The sequence below is a fragment of the Geotrypetes seraphini genome, chromosome 1, assembly GCF_902459505.1.
Source record: "Geotrypetes seraphini chromosome 1, aGeoSer1.1, whole genome shotgun sequence".
Lineage (NCBI taxonomy): Eukaryota > Metazoa > Chordata > Amphibia > Gymnophiona > Dermophiidae > Geotrypetes > Geotrypetes seraphini.
In genome coordinates, this window is record NC_047084.1 from 486,719,686 (window position 1) to 486,741,868 (window position 22,183).

The 22,183-nt window shown below is 40.1% G+C and overlaps 1 protein-coding gene across 1 annotated transcript in view; it reads left to right on the top strand.

Annotated features, from left to right (window-relative positions):
* Positions 1 to 22,183, top strand: part of SHOC1 (shortage in chiasmata 1) — a 283,884-nt gene that overhangs the window by 135,784 nt on the left and 125,917 nt on the right. Inside the window, exons 15-17 of the mRNA XM_033962662.1 lie at positions 932 to 1,108; positions 8,876 to 8,983; positions 16,935 to 17,125. Coding sequence (XP_033818553.1) covers positions 932 to 1,108; positions 8,876 to 8,983; positions 16,935 to 17,125 — 476 coding nt within the window. The remainder of the gene's footprint in view (positions 1 to 931; positions 1,109 to 8,875; positions 8,984 to 16,934; positions 17,126 to 22,183) is intronic.

Genomic DNA, 22,183 nt, shown 5'->3' on the forward strand with positions numbered 1-22,183 from the left:
ATTGAGCTAACTAGGCAGATTGGTCTGCTCTTTATATGGTTCTATCTTTGCCCAGTTTAGCGTTTGAGTACCAGCATTGAATATCAGCCAGCATCTACATAACTTCCAGATCCGCTGATGAACCGGATATTCAATACCAGTACCCAGGTGTGGTCTGGCATTGCCATTAAAGTCTAACTTAGTCAGCAGCAGTCAGTGTTTAAAAGATATATGAATCAATATTCAGCTGGAGGCAGAAAGTGTTCTTTAGACAGCAAAATATGAAAAATGTACCAGGGTGTGAAGGTTTTTGCAAGGCACCATGGTTCTCCCTATCCCTAACTGCTTTTTCCTGCCACACATTCTATCATTTCAATTCATTTCTCTCCCCCCCCTACACTTTCCCCATCTACTGTCCCCCTCTCTTTCCCTTCCTTTGTTCTTGCCTCTTGATATTACAGTCACTGCCTCATTCCAAGCCACCATGGACCAATATTGCTACATTGCTACCACTGATACCTCCTGCCTATGCTAGCTGATACTGTGGACATTGCCCCTACTTTGCCTTGATCCTGTGCTAAATTCTGCACCAATTTGCATTGCACTGACAAAGAATTCCCTCAAAAATAAGTCAGCCCCTTTTTGTTTCTTAAACATAGGTATGTAACGCTGGAAAAGTTAAATGGATCTGTCTTACCTAGTTAAGTCACTGAGATATGGGGAAGTTATGAAAGTGAATATTTAGGTTCTGGGGAATGCGGTATTACGTAGTTCTACTTGGACATCCACTTGCAGGTGATATTTTGTTTGTCACAAATATAACTTTCATTTTTAATTAGGAAGATAAGTTACTTGCTCGTTATAGTGCAGAAGTTTGGGAAAAGACTAAAATATCTTTATCAGCTAGTATCAGATTAATTATTGCTACATTTTTATTTTTGTTTTAAATTAGCCACTGATTGTCATGCATATCATATATTAGAAGGAATGGCCACGCCTGTTTTAAGAAAACTGAAAAGTATGGAAATACTTGCCTTGATGGATCAGAAATTTGCCACCATCATGTTTGACCGCACTAGATTTTTCTTAAAACAACAAGAAAAAACAGTCAGTGATAATTGTAAACAAGGTAAGTGAAAATTAATGCATTTTACTTTAACAAGAAATATTGCTAATGTTTTGACTACATGCATTCTTATCAAGGAGTTCTATGTAGAACTGATGAATCTGCCTATGTTAGTAAGCAAGTTTGCATATAATTTAACTGCTAGAGGAATGAAGAATGGAAAGATCAGGGGAAAGAGCGATAAGAGAGTGAGTGTTGTGAGAATAAGAAAAGGCTGGAGATAGAAGGAGCAAAGGAAGAAAAGAGAGATGCAAAACAGAGGGAAGAACAAAGGGACAGAGCACAAGGAAGGGGGGCGAGAACAAAAAAAAAAAATACAGGCACTAATACAGGCAACTGCTTACTGTCTGTTCAGCAGCAGTTAAGTTCAAGTGCACAAGGTCTTTTCTCGAATGGAAAGGTCTCGGACCGAATCCATCAGGATTCAACATTGTCATTTTTGTCACTGAGGGATCCCAGTGTTCTACATGGAGCAAAGGCAAAGGATCAGTGATATCAGATCCTCTGGAAGCACAATACCAGGAGCTCTGGCTTATCAGCATCAAGAGGACCTCTCCTCTTCCATGGAGTTGGGGCTACCAGTCTCCTCACTGCCAGGACCAGCCTTACAATTTGGATCCATATTTTTATTTAAGGGAACTCAAGGGAACTCAGAACGGTTTACATGAATTTATTCAGGTACTTAAGCATTTTTCCCTGTCTTTCGCAGCGGTTTCACAATCTAATGTCCCTGGGGCAATGGGGGGATTAAGTGACTTTCCCAGGGTCACAAGGAGCAGCATGGTTTGAACCCACAACCTCAGGGTGCGGAGGCTGCAGCTTTAACCACTTCGCCACACTCTCTCCTTTCTTTGCAGGCTGTCGTTGCACCAGCATCAGCCCTTCCTTTTCTGATGCCTGCCCCCTTGAGGAACAGCTCTAGTTCCTCTTGTAGCAAGAGTTGGAGCGGATATTGGCTTGATACGTTGCCAAAGCCTCAAGGGCATTGATGCCTACAATGGCTCCTCCCCCACCAATCTTGGAGGCCCAAGGTCTGACTATCACCCATTTGTCGATGCTGGTGACTCACTGGGTATTGGTGTTAGCATCAAAAGAGGTGATGCTTCTCTCCAACCCTTCAAAAGAGGAAGCTCACCCCTAGTGTTTAGGAAAAGGCCTATCTCTTAGAACTCTTGTTCAGGCAAGGTGGACACAGAACATAAGAATTGCCGCTGCTGGTTCAAACCGGTGGCATCGTGCCCAACAGTCCGCTCACATGGCGGCCCTCTGGTTAAAGACTAGCGCCCTAACTGAGACTAGCCCTACCTACGTACGTTCAGGTTTAGCAGGAACTTGTCTAACTTTGTCTTGAATCCCTGGAGACTTAGCCTTATCATGTGGAGTATTTCTCTGAGTCTGAGTTAGATGGCTGTTGGGCATCTGAGGTTGAACTAGATAAGTTCTTAGAAGAAAGCTCTTTTGGTCTCCCTTTAGACTCCTCCCCATCTCAGGAAAGGAAAAAGTCTTTCTGGAGGAGCTCTCCTGTCATTTTTTTTTATTTTTTTTTTGAGAGAGAGAAAGATGGCTAAGGTCATCTCTTTTGATTCAGAGATTGAGGACAAGCCCAGTGCTGAAATGTTGTACGTCCTTGACTGTAAAGACTTCCCTAAGAAAGCTGTAACAGTGTTTGTACATTGCATCCTTTGAGCAATGCAGATGGAAAAATTCAGAGACCCCTCTCTCTGTGCAGCCTGTACCTAGGAAGGCAGAAGTTATGCACAGAGTCCAAAAGGCTCCCAAATTCAAGAAGTAGCAGCTGCTGCACAATTTTATGGTAGTCAAATCCACCCTCAAAAGAGTTAAGAGTTCTTGGACCCACGCTTCGGTTCCCCTGGGGTAAGATACTAGAACTCTGGAATCTTTTGGGAGGAAGGTTTATGTTGAAACAATTTTTATTGATGACAGTCCACAAATATACATAAAACAATATACAACACTATAGTATCATCAAATTTTGTATACAATAGTCAGAGCAAACAACCTAGACCAAATACCCCCCCCCTTATCATCCCCTGATCTTCACAGCCAACTAAACCCAACTAGACCAGGCATGAAGGACCCCCATATTACAGTAGCAAACAATACCAAGTCCACATTAAGATCACCCCTGCACACCCAATCCCACCCAAAAGCAACCCCCCTCCCTTCAGCCCTTCCCCCCTCCCAAGAAAACACAAGAGATCAAGGAGCCTCCTGTAATACCCTCAAAACCATATAGTAGAGCTGATTAAGCAGAGCACTTCTTCCCCGGGGATGCAATTGGGCCAAATAAGGTCCCCAGATTTTCAAATAAAGTCTCTTCCCCTTCCATTTCCCACGGACATCTCTAGCTTCCCAACTGGCCAATTGATGCAGTAAATTACGCCAATACCAATAGGTGGGCATAGTATTGCATGTACAATGTTGCAAAATACATTTATGCGCCACCAAACTCATTTTCCGGCATAACTGAGTTGGAGCTGCAGGCAAATGCTCTCAGGACACCCAAGACCAGCTGAGATACCATGCCCTCAATAGTATGGCGTAAAATCCTCTGCATAAAGCCCACAATAGTTTTCCAAGTTTTATTTAATATTTTATATACCGCTTTAAAAAAGTTGTCTAAGCGGTGTACAAAGTCATAGCTATTAAAATCAAAAGGGAAGACATTAAACAATAAGACTTAGGGCTCCTTTTACGAAGCCGCATTAGCGGTTTAACGCGCGTAATAGCGCACACTAATTTGCCGGCCGCACTAGCCGCTACCACCTCCTCTTGAGCAGGCTGTAGTTTTTTGGCTAGCGCAGGGGTTAGTGCGCGCTAAAAAGTTACGTGCGATAAAGCCACTAACACAGCTTCGTAAAAGGAGCCCTTAGATGATGTATAGGATACAAGAGGATTTGGGGAGAAATATAATTTATGATAGGAAAGAAAGACATAAAAGGTCAACACAAGGGGAGGGGGGTATGCTCTTCCTTATAATGGGATCTAGCATCTACTTGTCATAGGCGTATTTAAAGAGGAAGGTCTTTAAGTTGGTTTTAAATCTATCCATTGCAATTTCTTCTTGAAGGTGAGAAAGCAGGGAGTTCCGTGCTGTAACGGAGAAGATTTTCTTTCTGGTGGTATCATAGAATACCGTAGATGCCGCGGGGAGGGAACCACCAGAAGATGCTTATTGCTGGATCAAAGTGTTCTAGTTGGACAGTGTGGGATAAGAAGTCTATCAATGAATCTGGGAGTATGTGTTAACCTGGTTTCCAACAGAGTCAAATACAAGGACATAGCCAAAAAGCATGTTCCAAAGTATTCCGATCCCTCCCACACTTCACGCAGATATCAGTTGCTAGTCCCCCACTATAATACAATTGATATTGGGTATAATAACCCCGCAAGAATACCCAATAATAACATTCGCACAATGAAGCACATTGTGTCAGGGCAAGGATACACCTGATATGAACATGGATATCCCACTGTGACAGATCAAGTGCTAAGTTATCCCCTTAATGAGGTCCCACTCCAGTTCATCGAGGCATCGTCACTCTTCCTCATCTCGGTGCTCCAAGGCCATAAGCATCGTTTCTCCTTAGGAGCTTCGAAAAGAAAACATCGTTCTCCCTCACAGTCTTCGAAGCCTAAAAGAGTGTCAACTCATGCATCATCCTCGTCATCGGATCAACACCAGGCTCGATGGCACCATCGATCTTCTCATTTACCAAATCCCTTTTATGACTCTGACTTACAGTCTGATTCAGCTGAAGACTTACCTGAGTCTACAACGGAGGCTTATGATACTAACTTGGAAAAATCTCCACCAAGTGCTAAATCACCTACTGAGAGATTTCCTTTTACCAAATTTATTCGCTAGTTGGGCAAAGAGCTACCAGTCAAGCTAGCCTAGAAGCCTACAGTGCTGAATACTTGGAGGTCTTAGATTATGATGAGCCTCCTAAAGAACTTCTCAGACTACCTTTGCATGGTATACTCAAAGAGACTCTTCACAAAAACTGGGAAACACCCCTAACCATTACAGTGGTATCCAGAAAATTGGACTCTATATAAAATAATTTCTTCTCCAGGTTTTAACAAACCACAACTTCAGCACCAGTCCCTAGTGGTAGAGTCGACTTTGAAAAAATCTACTCCATCAAAAGTCTATGCCTCAGTGCCACCAGGGCGTGAAGGACGCACTATGGACAAATTTGGGCATCGCCTGTACCAAAATTCCATGCTAGCAGACCTTCATGTTTCCCAGCCTATCAAACTCATGGTTGGGTGACTATATTAGCGGAGCCATGTTATCTTACGGCACCTTCCGAAAATAAATCAAGACAGTATTATTTAATAAATTTATCTCTTAATTCATTGCTTTTATTCTTAACATAATAATTCTACTGCATTAACTTAAATTTTTATTGTCTTTTTAAATATGCTGTATTCTCGTTTTTTTTATTTAATTCTTTATTGATTTTTAATTAAAAACAGTGTCATACAAATGAAAGAACAGTAGGTATTACACACATTACACTAATATCTGTACAGGTAACATAAATATCATTCAATAATTTCATTTTCTTGCATATAATAATAGCACAATATAACCTAATATATAATACAAATGAAAAATAAAGTTACCCAAATATCACTAATGAAGTCTACTTTGCAGTCCTTATGGTTAAACTCCAAGATTCAAATAGGCGGTGCTGGGATCGCTTGGAAGAATTGGATGCAGACAGGTATTTGGACATTAGATGATGTATTCTCATTTTAATAATTTGTACTTCGCTGAATTGTCCAGTTTTTCTCTCTTGTGTAAACCGCCTAGAATTCTTTTGATTGTGGCGGTATACAAAAATAAAGTTATGTTAACTCATTTTGGAACCCACATCTCCAAGTATATAACTGCTATAGATGCTTACAAAGATACATAATCCCTTTCATGCCCATCATTTTAAAACCACATTATCTTGACCCGGACAAAGGCCACGTTACCGACTATGGGCAGTAGAACCGAGCTAGAAGATGATTGGTCCCAAACCGCAATACACACCTCCAAGCCCTGTGCAGTGGGCAAACCAAACAGCTATGAGCCCCAGGACCCAACTGCGGCTTCCCATCCCAATGTAATAGATACGGCAAAGCCCAGGGAAAACAATAATCGGTCTCCAGGGCTAAATCCGTATTTTGAGAACCAGTAAAAAGCCAGTCTCTCAAGTGGCAAAGCAAACAGGCCAAATTATAAAGATGAACCGAAGGAAGCCTCCAAGCCACCTATAGCCCAAGATCCGGAAAGAAAATTACTGTTCATCTTACCTTTCTTGCCCCCCCCCAACAAAAGGAAAGAACCGATCTCTGAAGACTGGCTAAGTCTTTTCTCAAAAGGAACAAGAGAAGTGTTTGTAACAGATATAACCACTTAGGAAAGACAACCATGCGAAATAGATGAACCCGACCCATCAACGAGAGAGGAAGATTCATCCAGTGATGCAGGAGCCCCTTAGTCTCAGTCAACAAACGATCTACATTCAAGCGGTATAAGGCTCTAACATCCACTGACAACTGAATACCAAGGTAATTAAAGGAACAATCTGCTCAGCGTAAGGGCAATCCGGGGTTCCCAGCCCTCCCGCAAGGAGTCCGGAAAAGTCTCTAACTTTTGATGATTCAGACCGCAGATACCCTCGCCAGCAGGGTGGCAATATAAATACTACCTCTCTGTTGCTGCACCAATTTCGCTAAAAATTTACTATTCTTGTTAGCAAAATGGTAAAGGTGCCTGTTGATGCAAAAGAGAATTAAGCGAGTATTGGGCCTCCAATAATCGGGCTCGATAAGAAAGAGCATGCGTGTGACCATAGCGGCGACGCAGCAATGAAACCAAATGCTCCAAACAAAGCAGCTCCCGTTGGCACGCCTTATTCTGAAAGCTAACATAAGATATGATCTCTCCCCAAAGAACAGCCTTAGCCGCCTCCCAGGCCAACAACGGGGTAAAAATTGTCCTTTAGGTCCTGAGGAATATTTGTAGGGTTTTATATTAATACATAGTATGCCTGGTATTGGATTTTTGATTTGGATTTAGCTCACACCTTTCTCAAGTGACTTACATTCAGACAGAGTTAGTATTACAGCCTCAGCACCGAGGTTGTGAGTTTAAACCCTGTACTGCTCCTTGTGACTCTGGGTAAGTCACTTAATACTCCACTGTCCCAGGTACATTAGATAGATTGTGAGCTCACCGTGACAGATAGGGGAAAATGCTGTATGTAAACCGTTTTGAATGTGGTTATGTAACTACAAAAAGATGGTATACAAGTCACTATCCCTTATCCCCCCCCCTTATTTTCCTATTCTTGGAGAGCTTAGTCTGTTCATACCTGAACAAATGGAGAATTCAGCAACTTGTTCAAGCTGCAGTGGGATTTGATCCCTGGTTTCCCTGGTACTCAGCCTAACTATTAGATACAACTAATATTCCCCCCTCCCCCCCTTTTACAAAGGGGTGCAAGAGGTTTTTAGTGCCACGCTGAATACGATGTTCATAGGAACTCTATGACTGGCTGGTGCTAAAAACCTCTTGCGAGGTTTTCTAAAAAGGGGGTTAGTTAATGCATGTTCTAAACATGTTTGACAACTCAATAATAGACTAAAAGCCAGCAGATCTGAAGCCTGGTAGCCATTTGGCAGCTTACCAAAATAGATTGATAGGCAAATTATTTTATAATTGCCATTAACCACAAGATTTCTGTTATAGTGCTGCTGACCGTGACCAACAGGAAGATACTAGACTGGGAGGCTAGGGCCAACTGAGAGTCAAGTGCTAAATACATATATATATATTTCCAGAATACTACAAATATTATTCTAGTATGTTATATTTTTTGTGCATTGTTTTGTTTTTTGGGCACATAATTCTTGGAGTTTATTCATCAGTAGCAGAGGTACTAGGATGGGAGACAGTTGGTGCAGAGCTAGAGCCACAGAATACTGTAATATGAAGTCCTTCCCTACTGTGTTCAAAAGAGCCCTCACTGTCCATGTATTGCTGACATAAGTGTTGCCTCCAACCCCAAGGAGTTTGGCAGGAAAAGTTAAAATCCTTGGGGATGAAGGTGACACCTGTGTGACCTGTCCAAACAACTTGCAGTTGTCAGCAGTTCTAAAATCACTGACCATTGTGGAGTCAATATCGCCCAGTGCATTTCCATTGTATTAAGATTTATCTCATGCATATTCATTGTGGATATCCTAAAAATGGGATTTATGGTGAAGTTCCCAGGATAGGTTGGGAAAGCTCCAATTTACACCATTTATTTAAACTTAGCTAAACAATAATCTGAGCACCACTGATGCCTAACAAGTTTGTAAACAGCTTTGTGGGTCAATATTTAAAAATCCTGCAGTGGGTAGGGGTGTAAAATTGCAATACTGGAGGGCTCCCAACCAGCTTTCTGGGTACCCCAAATGAATATTCATTAGAATTATTTGCATACAATGAAGTCAGTGCATGTATGTATACTGCAGATGGATATTCATTAGCGATATCCTGAAAACCCAACTGGTTTGTGGCCCTCCAGGATTGCAGTTTGACACCCCTGCCTTATGGGGATGCCTAGTATATAGTGACATGTAATTACCTTTATTTACTCATTGCAAAGCATTCTCCTTGTAAGTCACATGCACATAATAAAGAATAAGTGGGCCTTTATATCTGTATAAATTAAGCTTGTTTTCTTTGTTCTCTTGCAGGCAAACCTAATGAGAAAGAGATAATTTTATTTAAGCATGCTGCTTTAGTGCATCTCTTAGTAACTGTGCGTGATCTTCTATTAATGTGCAGCTTAGATGCTGCAATTGGTCAGTATAACAAATAAAAATAAATATATGCTTTTGAAATTAATACATTTTTTAGTTTGCAGTAAACAACACAGCCTAAAAGGGAGTAGCAGTTGAAGATACCAACCTAAGGTCAGGCATAAGCTATCTCCAGTCTTTGTGGACAACAATTTTAATTGCTGCAATTATTAGAGGACAAAAAGTAGAAGTACTAAGAAACATTAGTAATTAAAATTCCTAAATAGCCATGCTTTAGCACTTGCCTTTTCAGGGGTAAAAATCTCTAAAATACAAACAAACATGAAAACAAACAGTGTTTCTTGACTGGTGTGTCATCAAAAATTTGGCTTAGTCAGCCAGTGCTTTTCTTAACTATCTATACCTGCAAGACTTGTCGCCTTCCAGTCAACCAGTTCCTGCCCCAGCTCGTCACTTTGGGACCCATCCCGAGGGCACTCAGTTTATTTATTAGACGTCTTTGTGGAACACTGTGAAAAGCTTTGCTAAAATCTAAATACACCAAGTCAAGTTTCAAGTTTATTAGGTGACTTGATTAATCGCTTAATCAAACATTCTAAGCGATGTACACTATAAAATTTACAATTATTAGAAAACAATACAATACGTACAAATACTTAAATAATGGTAAATTGCTCTTAATTTTAACATTACTAAATATAGGGTAAGGAGGGATGAAATACAATTCATAAAGTAAAGAAGAAACATTGAGGGGAAATACAAAAGGGAAATAGGTAACACAGGTATAACAAAGTAAAATATAATACTCCAATAATAAAATTATGTTGTAAAGGCATCTTTAAAAAGGAAGATTTTTAACTCGGTTTTAAATTTTCCAAACTCTTTCTCCTCCCGTAAAAAAATAGGGAGGGCATTCCATGTCTGCGGTGCTGTACATGAAAAAATAAATTGTCTCCTCGTATTAATAATTTTTAATGAAGGAATAGATAGCAGATTTTGTTCTCTAGATCGTAGAATTCTCTTTGCAGAATATGGAATAAGTAACCTAAATAAAAATGCAGGGGTCTTATTGTTTAGAGTTTTAAAAATAATTATGCATAACTTATAAGTGATTCTATGAATAACAGGAAGCCAATGAGCCTTTTTGAGGAGAGGTGTTACATGATCAAATTTTTTAGACTTAGTTATTAATTTTATAGCTGTATTTTGTATAATTTGTAGTCGTTTTATTTCATATAATGCAATTCCTTTGAATAAAGAATTGCAGTAATCAATTTTAGACATCACCAAAGAGTGAATCAATATAGTAAGTGCTTTGGGACAGAGAAATTTAGAGATGGAACGAATTTTACGCAACCTATAAAAGGTAGTTTTCACAATGTTACTGATATGATCATGATAATTAAGTTTATTATCAAAGATTACCCCTAAAATTTTTGTATTTTGAACTAATTGTAGGGGAGCGTTATGAATTGAGATTGGAGAAACAAGAGGAAAACTATCCTTCCAAGGAAATAGCATAACATTGGTTTTTTTTATATTGAGTTGCAGTCTGTTTTTATCTAGCCAATGATGAACTTGATCAAGTTTTCCATTAATGGCCGAAATTTCACTTATGTTATTATTATTTAAGGGGTGCAATAATTGTATATCATCAGCATAGGCAAAAACATGAAATCCTACGGATTGGCATAATGTCATCAGTGGTGCTAGAAAAATATTAAAAAGCAAAGGTGAAAGAATAGATCCTTGTGGCACTCCATGTGAAATCTGAGAAGGTAGGGATGAAGAATTATTGAAAATAACTGTAGATGTACGATCACTAAAGTAAGATGTGAACCAGGCTAGAACTTCGTCTGTAACCCCAATAGATTGAAGTCAAGCAAGGAGTAACTGGTGATCAATCGTATCAAACGCTGCTGAAAGATCCAGAGAAATTAACAGCACCGATTGATGATGATCTAAAAAATATTGAATAGAAGTTGTCATCCCAATAAGGGAGTGTTCTGTGCTATGGTGTTGTTTAAAACCGGTTTGATTCGGATGTAACACATTAGTTTGTTCTATAAACTCTGAAATTTGGTTGAAAACAATTTTTTCTGTTAATTTTGCCAAAAATGTAATATTAGATATTGGTCTATAATTAAACAGTTCATCGTGATCTACATTTTTTTCTTTAATAATTGGACGGATATATGATTTTTTCCAATCCAAGGGCACCGTATGTTGATTTAAACTCTCTGTAACTAATACATGAATCAAAGGCCCAAAGATGTCAAAATATTGTTTAAGAATTAGTGGTGGTATTTGATCAGCTTTTGAACTTTTGATATTCAGAGTTTTTAGAGTAATTTCAATCTCATTTATGCTAGGCATTTTGAATTTTGAACATTTAGAAGATAGTAAGTCTGGATTAATCTGTTCAGAATCACTTGAAAGTGGTAAATTTTTGAATGATTTCCTAATGTTGATAATTTTTTCAGTGAAATAGTCAGCAATTTCTTGGGCTGTAGGAACTCTGCTACTTGAATCATTATGTATTTTATTATTCGATGTTATTTTATTGAGGATGTTATAAAGAATAGAAGGGTTTTTAGCTTTTAAAATTTTTCCAGAATAGTATTTCATTTTGGTTTGATTTATTTTTGTTTTATAAATTTTCACATGTTCCTTATATGTCATAAGATTATTCTGGGATTTATCCTTCCTCCATCTTCGTTCAAGAGATCTTAATTGTTTTTTTAGGAGTAGAAGATCTGCGGTAAACCAAGGGTTACTAATTTTACGGGCAGAGATGATTTTATTTTGTATTGGAACAAGCTTATTTAAAGTAGATTGAATAGCTCTATTCCAGAAATTGGTTAAATCCTCTATTGAAGTAGTAGCTGATTCAGAAAAATCTAGTTTAAATGTAGCTTGTATTGTATTTAGCGCACTCTATCCACCCAATTCTCTGGTCACCCAGTCAAAGAAATTGATCAGATTTGTTTGACAAGACCTACCTCTAATGAATCCATGTTGCCTCCGGTCCCGTAATCCACAGGATCCAGAAACTTCACCATTCTCTGTTTTAAAAGTGTTTCCATTAATTTGCTTACCACAGAAGTCAGACTTAGCGGCCTATAATTCCCTACTTCTTCCTTCCTTCCACTTTTGTGGAGAAGGGACTACATCCGCCCTTCTCCTGTCCTCCGGTACCACTCCCGATTCTAGAGACTCATTGAAAAGATCAGTCAGCGGAACCACCAGAATTCCCTAAGTTCCTTCAGCACCCTCGGATGTACACCATCCGGCCACATCGCTTTGTCTACCTTTATTTTAGCTAGCTCCTCACGAACACAACCCTTTGAAAATCGATCAGGGTCTACCACTCCTCCATCCCTATTCACAAATGTCTTCTGCGGTCCCGCTCCTAGCTCTTCAGCCGTGAACACAGACATCAGGCCTCGGTCTTCTAGGGCAGTGTTTCTCAACCTGCGATACACGTACCTCAGGGCTGCCAGTTGGGGGTACGTGGGCTTACCACCTCCTGGGATCTCTCCCTGCCTGCCCCCTACCCCCGCTGAAGCCATCACCGCAGATTTCTCCCTGCCCCACTCCCGAAGCCAACCCTGCCACCCGACACACTGCTGCTGCAAAAGGGACAAGCCAGGCGCGTGCAGTGACTGCACACAGCCAGCCCACAAGCCTTACCCCCGACATCAATTCTGACATCGTTAAGAAGGCTCTGGGCCAGCCAATTGCTGCCTGGCTGGCTTGGAACCTTCTCTCCAATGTCAGAATTGACATTGGGGGAAGGCCTGTGGGCTGGCCGCTTGCAGTTGCTGCACGCACCTAGCCTATCCCTGTTGTTGCGACGGCGGCACAGAGCGTGTCGGGTGGTAGGGTCAGCTTTGGGGGAGGGGCAGAGAGGAATCAGCGGCGGTGGAGGCTTCAGCGGGGGGCAGGGTGAGAGGAAGAAAAAGTTGGGAATGGAGTGCATCAGGTGGCAGGCTCAGCTTCGGGGCAGGGAGGCAGGGAGAAATCATCAGTGGTGGCTTCAGTGGAGGGGCAGGCAGGGAGAGAGAAAGAAAAAGTTGGGGGAGAATGGAGTGTGTCGGGTAGCAGGGTTGGCTTTGGGGGTGGTGCGGGGAGGCAGAGAGAGTAGAAGAAAAAGTTGGACTCATGGAGGGACAGAGATTATGTTGGTTAGGAAATGGAATGAAGTCTGGAGGAGAGGAAGCATGCAGAAAGAAACAAATAAATATTGAATGCACTGTCATGAAATCACCAGACAACAAAGGTAGGAAAAATGATTTTATTTTCAATTTAGTGATCAAAATGTGTCAGTTTTGAGAATTTATATCTGCTGTCTATATTTTGCACTATATTTGTCTATTTTTCTATAGCTGTTACTGAGGTGACATTGCATATTTTAAAGTATGTACCTTGACCTCTTTGAAAAAACCCCAAATATAAATAACATTTTTTCTGCGTACAGTGTGCTTTGTGTTTTTATAATTTTGTGGTTACCATTATTGTGTGTATATGAAAATGGATGGAAGAAATTGCATTACAATTAGTACAATTATTATGGAGGTGGAGTCAGGGGCGGAGTTTGGGCAGATCTGGGGCAGAGCTTGGGTGGAGTACTCGGTTGGTATTTGTTAGGCTTAGGGGGTACGTGGCTTGAAAAGGTTGAAAAACACTATTCTAGGGGACTAGGACATTCTAGTTTTTGTTCCTCTAGGCACTATCGCCAGTCTTTGGAAAGTTTCTCGGGTCAAAGACCTTATCAGAACACTAAACCATGGTTCGGTGGAGCTCGGCAACCGCAATCATTGTGAGTCCACTCTGTTCATTTACTGGCAACCGTGAAAAATCACACACACAGCTTAAACTGCTTGACTGGAGACCAGACCATGTGTCACCTTATTACAAGCCAGTTGAAACTAGATCACTGTGTAATGTCCAGGCCAAACTATAGGTTGATAACTATTTTGTAATACTGAGATCTTGCTTAAAATCCACACTATCAAAAAGTTATAAAGGCAGTCACTCATCACTTTATTCAGCATGATTTGATCTACTGTATGTTTATCACCATAAATGCTCCTGGATGAAATACAGTGAGAGATTAGAGAAACTGGGCCTTAGAGAAAAGAGGAGACTGAGAGGGGACATGAAAGAAACATTCAAGATACTGAAGGGGATAGATTTAGTAGATAAAAACAGGTTGTTCACCCTCTCCCAAGGTAGGGAGAACGAGAGGGCACTCTGTAAAGTTAAAAGGGGATAGATTCTGTACAAACGTAAGGAAGTTCTTCTTCACCCAGAGAGTGGTAGAAATCTGGAACGCTCTTCCGGAGGATGTTATAGGGGAAAACACCCTCCAGGGATTCAAGACAAAGTTAGACAAGTTCCTGCTGAACCGGAACGTGCGCAGGTAGAGCTAGTCTCATCTTGGGCACTGGTCTTTGACATAGGGGCTGCTGTGGGAGCGGACTGCTGGGCACGATGGACCACTGGTCTGGCCCAGCAGCGGCAATTTTTATGTTCTTATGTTCACTCATCTAGGCTGAACAAAAGATGGTGCTATTAAGTAGACAACTGAGCAGAATGATCCTGCTTCAGTATTGCAACAGCAATCGTGTAGTTGAAAGAAGCAACGCAATTCCAGGCTTATGATGAGTTCAGTATTAAATATCGATCTAGGCTAAATAGCACAAAATCATAGAGATTGTATATTAAGATTTTGTGATGATATGATCGTTCAAACCCCCCACCCGCCCCCATCACGCATCACAAAAGACTTAACCACCATGTGACATCATTCTCCCCTTTCTCCTAGGGAAGATCTGCTCCAAACTTTAATTACTGCTCAGAGACAGTAGTTATATTGTATTAATTTTAATAAGTATGGTTTGTAGAACTTTGCATAATTTTAAAATATTGTGTGCAGAATTCTTACATTTTTGCACAGAATTTTCCCAGGAGAAATTTTAAAACATGCTAATCTATACATGTACTTAAACACTTAGGCGCTGTTTATAGAATCAGCCCCAATCTCCTAGATGCCATTCAATGTGGCTGTCAATCAACTGGAACCTAACTTGGTTTGGCCGTAACTAGGCATCCTAATGTCAGTCGCCGGTATATTAGGCCAGCATTTTCCTGGCTTAATTTACTGGCGCCTAATCTAGACTCTTTAGCAATGCCTATCATATCACGCCTATTCTCTGCCCCTAACCATGCCCACTTTTCAGGTAGGCACCTCGACTTAGGAATCGGTAGGCGCTACTTCGAGTTCCATGTGGTACTCTTTAATTGGTTTTTATTCTTTAGAGCTTTTAATGGTGTGGTCAATTGCTAGACCAATTAAGCTCATTAATCAATTTGAGTTCTGTGCAGACCTCGGCTAGGTGTCCCCTAACCTAGGCACCGTTTATAGAATCTGGATCTTTTGGGCTCGATTCTATATAGTCTGACTAAAAAAATCTGCCCTGACTAGTATGGCACTAAGCACAATCCTATAAAAGATAGGTGCATTGTTTAGAATCATGCTTAGTGCTGCCTAAGTAGGCTTAGATGTCGCTTGGCATCCTAATTCTAGACGCACCCAATTTATGTCAGGGTTTTCTTCATCTTGACTTGAAAAAATGCCCACAATCCGCCCCTAACCACACCCACTTTTAGGTAGATGCTTTGGACTAGGCTCCTTACAGAATCATATTTTTCAAGTTAGGTGCTTAACTTTAAATTAGGTCCAATTAAAGCCAATTAGGTGTTAAATGCCAATTATTGGCACTGATTAAGCCTATTAAGTTAGACACCTATATTGGCTAGGCATGCCAGTGTAGGCGCCTAACTTTAGGCAGACTATATAAAATTTGCAAGTTTGTTACTACAGCCCCCACTAGGAGAGCATTCCTACTATGTTTTCTATTAAAATATTATATTGCTTTAAAATTTTCCTCATTTCATCTCTGTTTTATATCTTATGGTTCTACGGTTTTCCCATCTTTGAAAGATGAACCAACTTTAATTAAATGCACAAGAAAGGAGTACAGGGATTGAACACTTAAAAACTGAATTAAACATTTCTCTAAGCATGGATCTTGGTTCTAGCGGTAATATAGAAATACAGAACATTTGTCTCTAGAGCCAGTTTGATATGTATGCCTCCATCAGAGAGATCTGGTTTGAAATCCCATACTCTTGGTCTGCTGCTTGAGTTGGTGAGGAGATCTTGGGAAACTGAAGAAGCACTAGTCACAATCCAAAGAGAAAAGAAAATTTCTAAGCAATATTCAACTGTAACATCTTTGGGATTCAGAATGTGTTTGTGTCAGGTTCTGAAGAGTTTCTTGCTACTGAAAACTGTTAATATAGAGACTAGGCTTTGGGGGAAGAGGATAGGGCAGTGCATCACCTTGAGCTTTTTGGATAAGCATCTTTTAAATGCATGTATGTAAGTAAGACCATAAATACATAATCAGGAAAAGCCCTCAGAGAAATAGATTTTAGAGCTGTCCTGTTAGTGTGCTCTGAATAAATCTGTTAATTGCACCTCTGGGTGCAACAGTTTCTGGCTAGCAATGTTATAGTCAACTGATGTCAGTGTTTTGGATTCTCCCGTTATCTTGTATGGAACACAGATCGTTTTTCTTCTAGTGTTTATTTCTGTCCTACTATATCTGTTTGCAACACAGTAACATAACATAGTACATGATGGCAGATAAAGACCTGAACGGTCCGTCCAGTCTGCCCATAAGTTATATCTGTGAGATTTCTGATTATTTTTATTTATTTTATTTATTTATTTAAAATATTTATATCCTACAAATCCAATAATGCTAAGCAGATTCCAAAAGTACATGCATAATCAAAAAACAAAACAGGACAAAATCACAAACAAATACAAAATCTGTATAACAAAAGCTAAAAGGATTAAATCTATATAACAGAAGCTAAAAGGATTAAAGTAATTTGTTTGTATAATGTTTTACAACAGAATATTTGTCCAGGGCGAAAGAGAAGTACAGGAGCATTTTAGATTCCTGTCTAGATGGCATCTGGAAAAAACTGGAAATTGTGCAGTACATTAGGAAAAAAGAGCAAGAGATTAGCCCAAAGATCACTGAACTGCAGTGCCAGATACTTCAGCAGCTTCATAACAACCATGTAGATGTACAGCAGTTTAAGGTTAGCAATCTAAACAATATCTACTTTTGATAATATGCATTAAAGATGATTTAGAGCAGTGGTCTCAAACTCAAACCCTTTGCAGGACCACATTTTGGATTTATAGGTACGTGGAGGGCTGCAGAAAAAATAGTTAATGTCTTATTAAAGAAATGACAACTTTGCATAAGGTAAAACTCGTTATAATAACTATAACGAGTTTTACCTCATACAAAGTTGTCATATAGTTTATACACTTCTCCCTCCAGATTCACGGGGGATAGGGGCAGAGCCGGACCGCGAATGGCGAAAAAACGTGAATATCCGGCTCTGACCCACCCCCGCCTCCCTCCCGCCTTCCCGGCCTTACCTGGTGGTCTAGCGGGCTTTCGGGGCAGAAGCGATCTTCCTACACTCCTGCCCCGTGCAGATCGCCATTAGGAAATGTCTGCTGTGAGTTCCCGTAGTCTCTCGAGACTACGACGGGAACTCCCTACAGCTATTTCCTAATGGCGATCTGCACGGGGCAGGAGCGTAGGAAGATCGCTCCTGCCCCGAAAGCCCGCTAGACCACCAGGTAAGGCCGGGATGCCGGGGGGAAGACTTAACGATGGTTGTTTTTTTCTTTTTTTCCCCCTCCTCAAAAAATCACGAATATGTGAAATCGCGATTGCCGAAACCGCGAATGGGGAGGGGAAAGTGTAAATCTTTCCTTAATTGCTTCTGATAATTTCAGCTATACACAGCCGAATGCAGTGCAACATGCAGAAAGTGAAAAACTATCAAAGTATCAACTGCAAGAGACAAGATTTTGGACCAACTATTTTGAGGCCCTCGGTATTATGAAGAATGATTCTTTATAGAAAACTTGTGGCTTTAGTGTCCAGTAGTCGCACCCGCAACCGCCTTCAGCTCTCACCTTCTCCAGCACTGGACACACGTACAAGCTACACTGCCTCCTATGGTTACCTTACGTTCTGGAATGTTGCCTGCCTCACTGCCTCATTGCCTCAAGCAAGCGCTTTCCTGCGTCTGCACACGATTGGACTCCACCTCACAATCGCATACAGACACAGGAAGGCCTTGTGTGAGGTTATAGCGACCGCTGGATGTGACCGCCGGACACTTAAGGCACATGTTTTCCATAAAGAATCATTCTTTATAATACTGAAGGCCTCAAAATAGTACCTGGTGGGCCATATGCGGCCTGTGGGCCGCAAGTTTGAGACCACTGATTTAGAGGAATAGTTAACAAAAGCAATTGTGCATTTTGTATATTAAGGGCTTTAATCAGTTTTACCATTTCATATGAATTAAAAGCTGATTTTTCATCACTGTTTAATCATGCAAGATAATATGGCATATTATGCTATTTAATCATACAAAACAATCTCCAATAGAAGTTTGTTATAATGTCTCCAGTGGAGGGCCTACCACTAGAGACTTCATAGATCAAAAAAAACAAGGTGGAGAAAAGAGCCTCAAACTAATGTGACACGCCATACATATAGTAATCATAAAGCTATCCTAAATAATATCATAGGCATAAAAAATTCCACCCACGTGAACTTTTTAAAGTCTGAACGTGAAAAACAGCCCACCATGTGAACCACAGTGTAACTGCAACTACAACATCAATTGTTGTTTGTGGAATCGACCCTTAAAAAATACTCCAGTACCAGAGTTTATGCTTCTATACCAGCAGGGCATGAAGGTCGTTCTATGGACAAATTTGGTCACCATCTATGTTGGCCAATAAGAGTGCTTAATTTCAACTTCTACAAGTCATTTTATTTTAAATATCTTGTAAAGAAATTGGCTGGCTTTGAGCAGTATATTCTCCCCAGATCATCTTGTGGATTTTCAGCAGACCACTCAGTCTCCTTCATACCAGAAAATATATGGCACAGATGGCATTTGATGCTTTTGAAATATCCAGAGCATCTGCCATGTCTGTTGCTATAAGACATCTTGCTTGGCTATGAGTCTCTGACTTAGATATTAATCTTCAGGACCTTTTTAGCCAACATTCCATGCCTGGGGGAAGAACTCTTCAGTGATAGAATAGAGGCTGCTACTCAAAAGCTGACTTAGCATGAGCAAATTTGGAATTCTTTGAATAGATCAAAAACTAAGAGTCAAACATCTAAGTCTGCTCCAAAACCAGCTCTTTATTTCTACAAGAGACAATACTCTGCCACATCCTCTTCTTCCAAACCGCCACCACAGAAGAGACAAAAGTAGCAGCGACCTCAAAAGACCCAGACTTCGGCTCCTCAAAAGCCAGCTCAGTCTTTTTGACGTGCTTCTAGAGAGCATGGCCACCAAATCTCCATCTCAGCCTTTTCCCCAACCTATTGGAGGTCAACTACAATTATATCATTGATGTTGGACTCTCATCACGATGGATTCTTCGGTCCGCAAGGTCATAAAGGAGGGTTGCTCACTCCATTTCGTAACAATACCTCCAAATCATCCTCCAAAAGAGTCCTTTTTTTGTTTGTTTACATTATGGGGACCCTAATTTTTTTTTTCTTTCCTTTAAATGTAATAGTTTGTCTTGTATTGTTTTATTCCCTTATTTTATACTTATTGTAAAATGCTTAAATTTTAACATTTTTCTTTTATATTTGTGGTATATTAAATAAATTGAACTTGAACTCTCTTTCACATCACAACAGACATCCCTTCTTCATGAAATCAAAGCTTCGCTTCAGCTAAATGCCATAGAAGTAGTTCCTTATTCCCAGAAAAATCAGGGGTTCTACTCCAGGTATTTTCTAATCCTAAAGAAGCTGGGAGGTCTTCAACCAATTCTAGACCTCTGAGACATAAACAAATACCTAGTCAAAGAAAAGTTTTGCATACTATCTCTAGGGATTTTATACCCTCTTCTAGAACAAAATGAATGGTTATACTCTCTGGACCTCAAACAGGCTTACACACATATATCCATACATCCTGCTCTCAGAAAGTTTCTATGGTTTCGCATAGCTCATCAACACTTCCAGTACAAAGTTCTGCCATTCGGCCTGGCTTCTTCTCCAAGAGTCTGTCTTGCCTGTTTAGATTGTAAGCTCTTTCGAGCAGGGACTGCTTTCTTACTCTTTGTGACTGTGCAGCACTGCGTTCATCTGGTAGCACTATAGTAATAATTAATAGTAGTACTAGTAGTAGAATCCTATTCAAGAAGAGATGGTCATTTTGGCCAAGCAATATTACAGAATTTATTTTCTTCCTAATGGCTATCTCTCCCTGCATCCCATTTCAGTAAGCTAGGGAGTCCCACATGTGAGAATATGCTGCCTGCTTGTCCTAGGATAAAGCACAATTACTTACTATAACAGGTATTATCCGGAAACAGCAGGCATATATTCTCACATCCTTCCCACCTCCCCTAATTAGCTTCTTAGCTTGCTTACAGAATTGAGGAACCATGAGCCAACATCAGGCAGAAGGCATATTTGGTAAGGGCAGTCGCAAAGTTTCTTAAAACTTAAAGTGACAGTTCACTTTTAATACTGTCCTTACCATGCTCCATGGATGATGTCACCCTACATGTGAGAATATCTGCCTGCAGTCCCTGGATAACACCAGTTATGGTAAGTAACTGTGCTTTACCAGATCCTCTCAAACATCCTGTCATAGTTATAGTAAGACTAGAAAGCCGATAACCTCAAGGCAATCATGATGCAGTAGACATAGATCCTGTGAATTCTGCAGATTGGCATTTAGTCTGCTGTTTTTATTATTGTTATCAAGAACCTATCTCCATCTTGGTATTTCAGGGTATGTCGTCATCAGTTATGCAGGCGGTTTAGGCTCCTTCCACAAACTCACTCTCAAATACATATGTGCCTCAATCAGATTTTTCACCTACTAAGATTTTCCAATTTTTTTCACCCGATAAGAATTACCACTTATAAGAAACAACAAACCAAAAGGGAAAAGCCATGTATATCTGACATGCTCCCTCCTCAATAAAGTTGTAACATCTCGAAATTTTCTCCTTATATGTAACGTCAGGGAAGAAAGATCTTGAAATAAAGTTATTGCAGATCCTTGATACTTGATGGTTCCTGTCTTCTGTGCTGCTGTAAAAAATTGCTGTTTAACCGAATAAGAACTAAAGCAAGCTGTAATGTCATGAAACCTATCCTGCTTTGACAGCCCCAGCACTCTGTGCATCTGCTAAGGGGAAGGGAAACTCCATTTGGAATATTTTAGTATTCAAACTTGGGAAAAGGTAAACTTAGGCTTCAGCAGGTTATTTCATTGTTCTTGTCTCTTACTTTTTAGTTCAGTAGTCTGCTTTTTCAGCAAAGTCGGTTTAGCCAATAGTGTAGCCTTTAGAGTCTGTGTTAGGGTTTTATATAAAAAGTGTTTTAGTCTAGATAGATTAGTATTTTAGGTTGCATTTTGCAGCATAAGATAATATTAGGTCACAGATAGCAGTTGAGGAAAGTCTCTGTTTAGAAATGTATTTACATTGGTGTGATATAGAGGCCTCCTTCACAGACAGAAAAAGTGGACAGAGCTTTAATAGTAGACATTCAGAATATAGCTATAAAAGGGGAAGTATTACTGATAGGTGATTTTAACATGCCAGATGTTGATTGGGATATCCTTATCTTCTACACGAAGAACTATTCCAGCAGTAGGTAATGGAACCCATGTGGGATGGTTCCATATTGGTCTTAGTGTTTACTAACAGAAAGTGTTTCTGATGTTTCAGTGCTGATGATTATCTAGCATCCAGTGATCACCAAGCATCCAGTGATCACCACATGGTATGGTTTAATATTAAGAAAGGTATAAAGAGAGGATTCATTCAAAAGTAAAGGTTACCAGACTTTTAAAAAGCTAACTTTGTTCAGATGGGGGATTATGTCAAATAATTGTCTGGATGGGAACATCTGGAAGAAGTAGGAAAGCAGTGGCAAAAGTGAAAGAAGCTATTGTAAGGACAACAAACCATTTTGTAAGGAAGTAAATAAAAGTAAGAGGAAATGAAGGCCTATTTCGTTCTCAAAATAGTAGCTGAGAAGGTAAGAAAAAAGAGGTTAGCTTTCATAAACT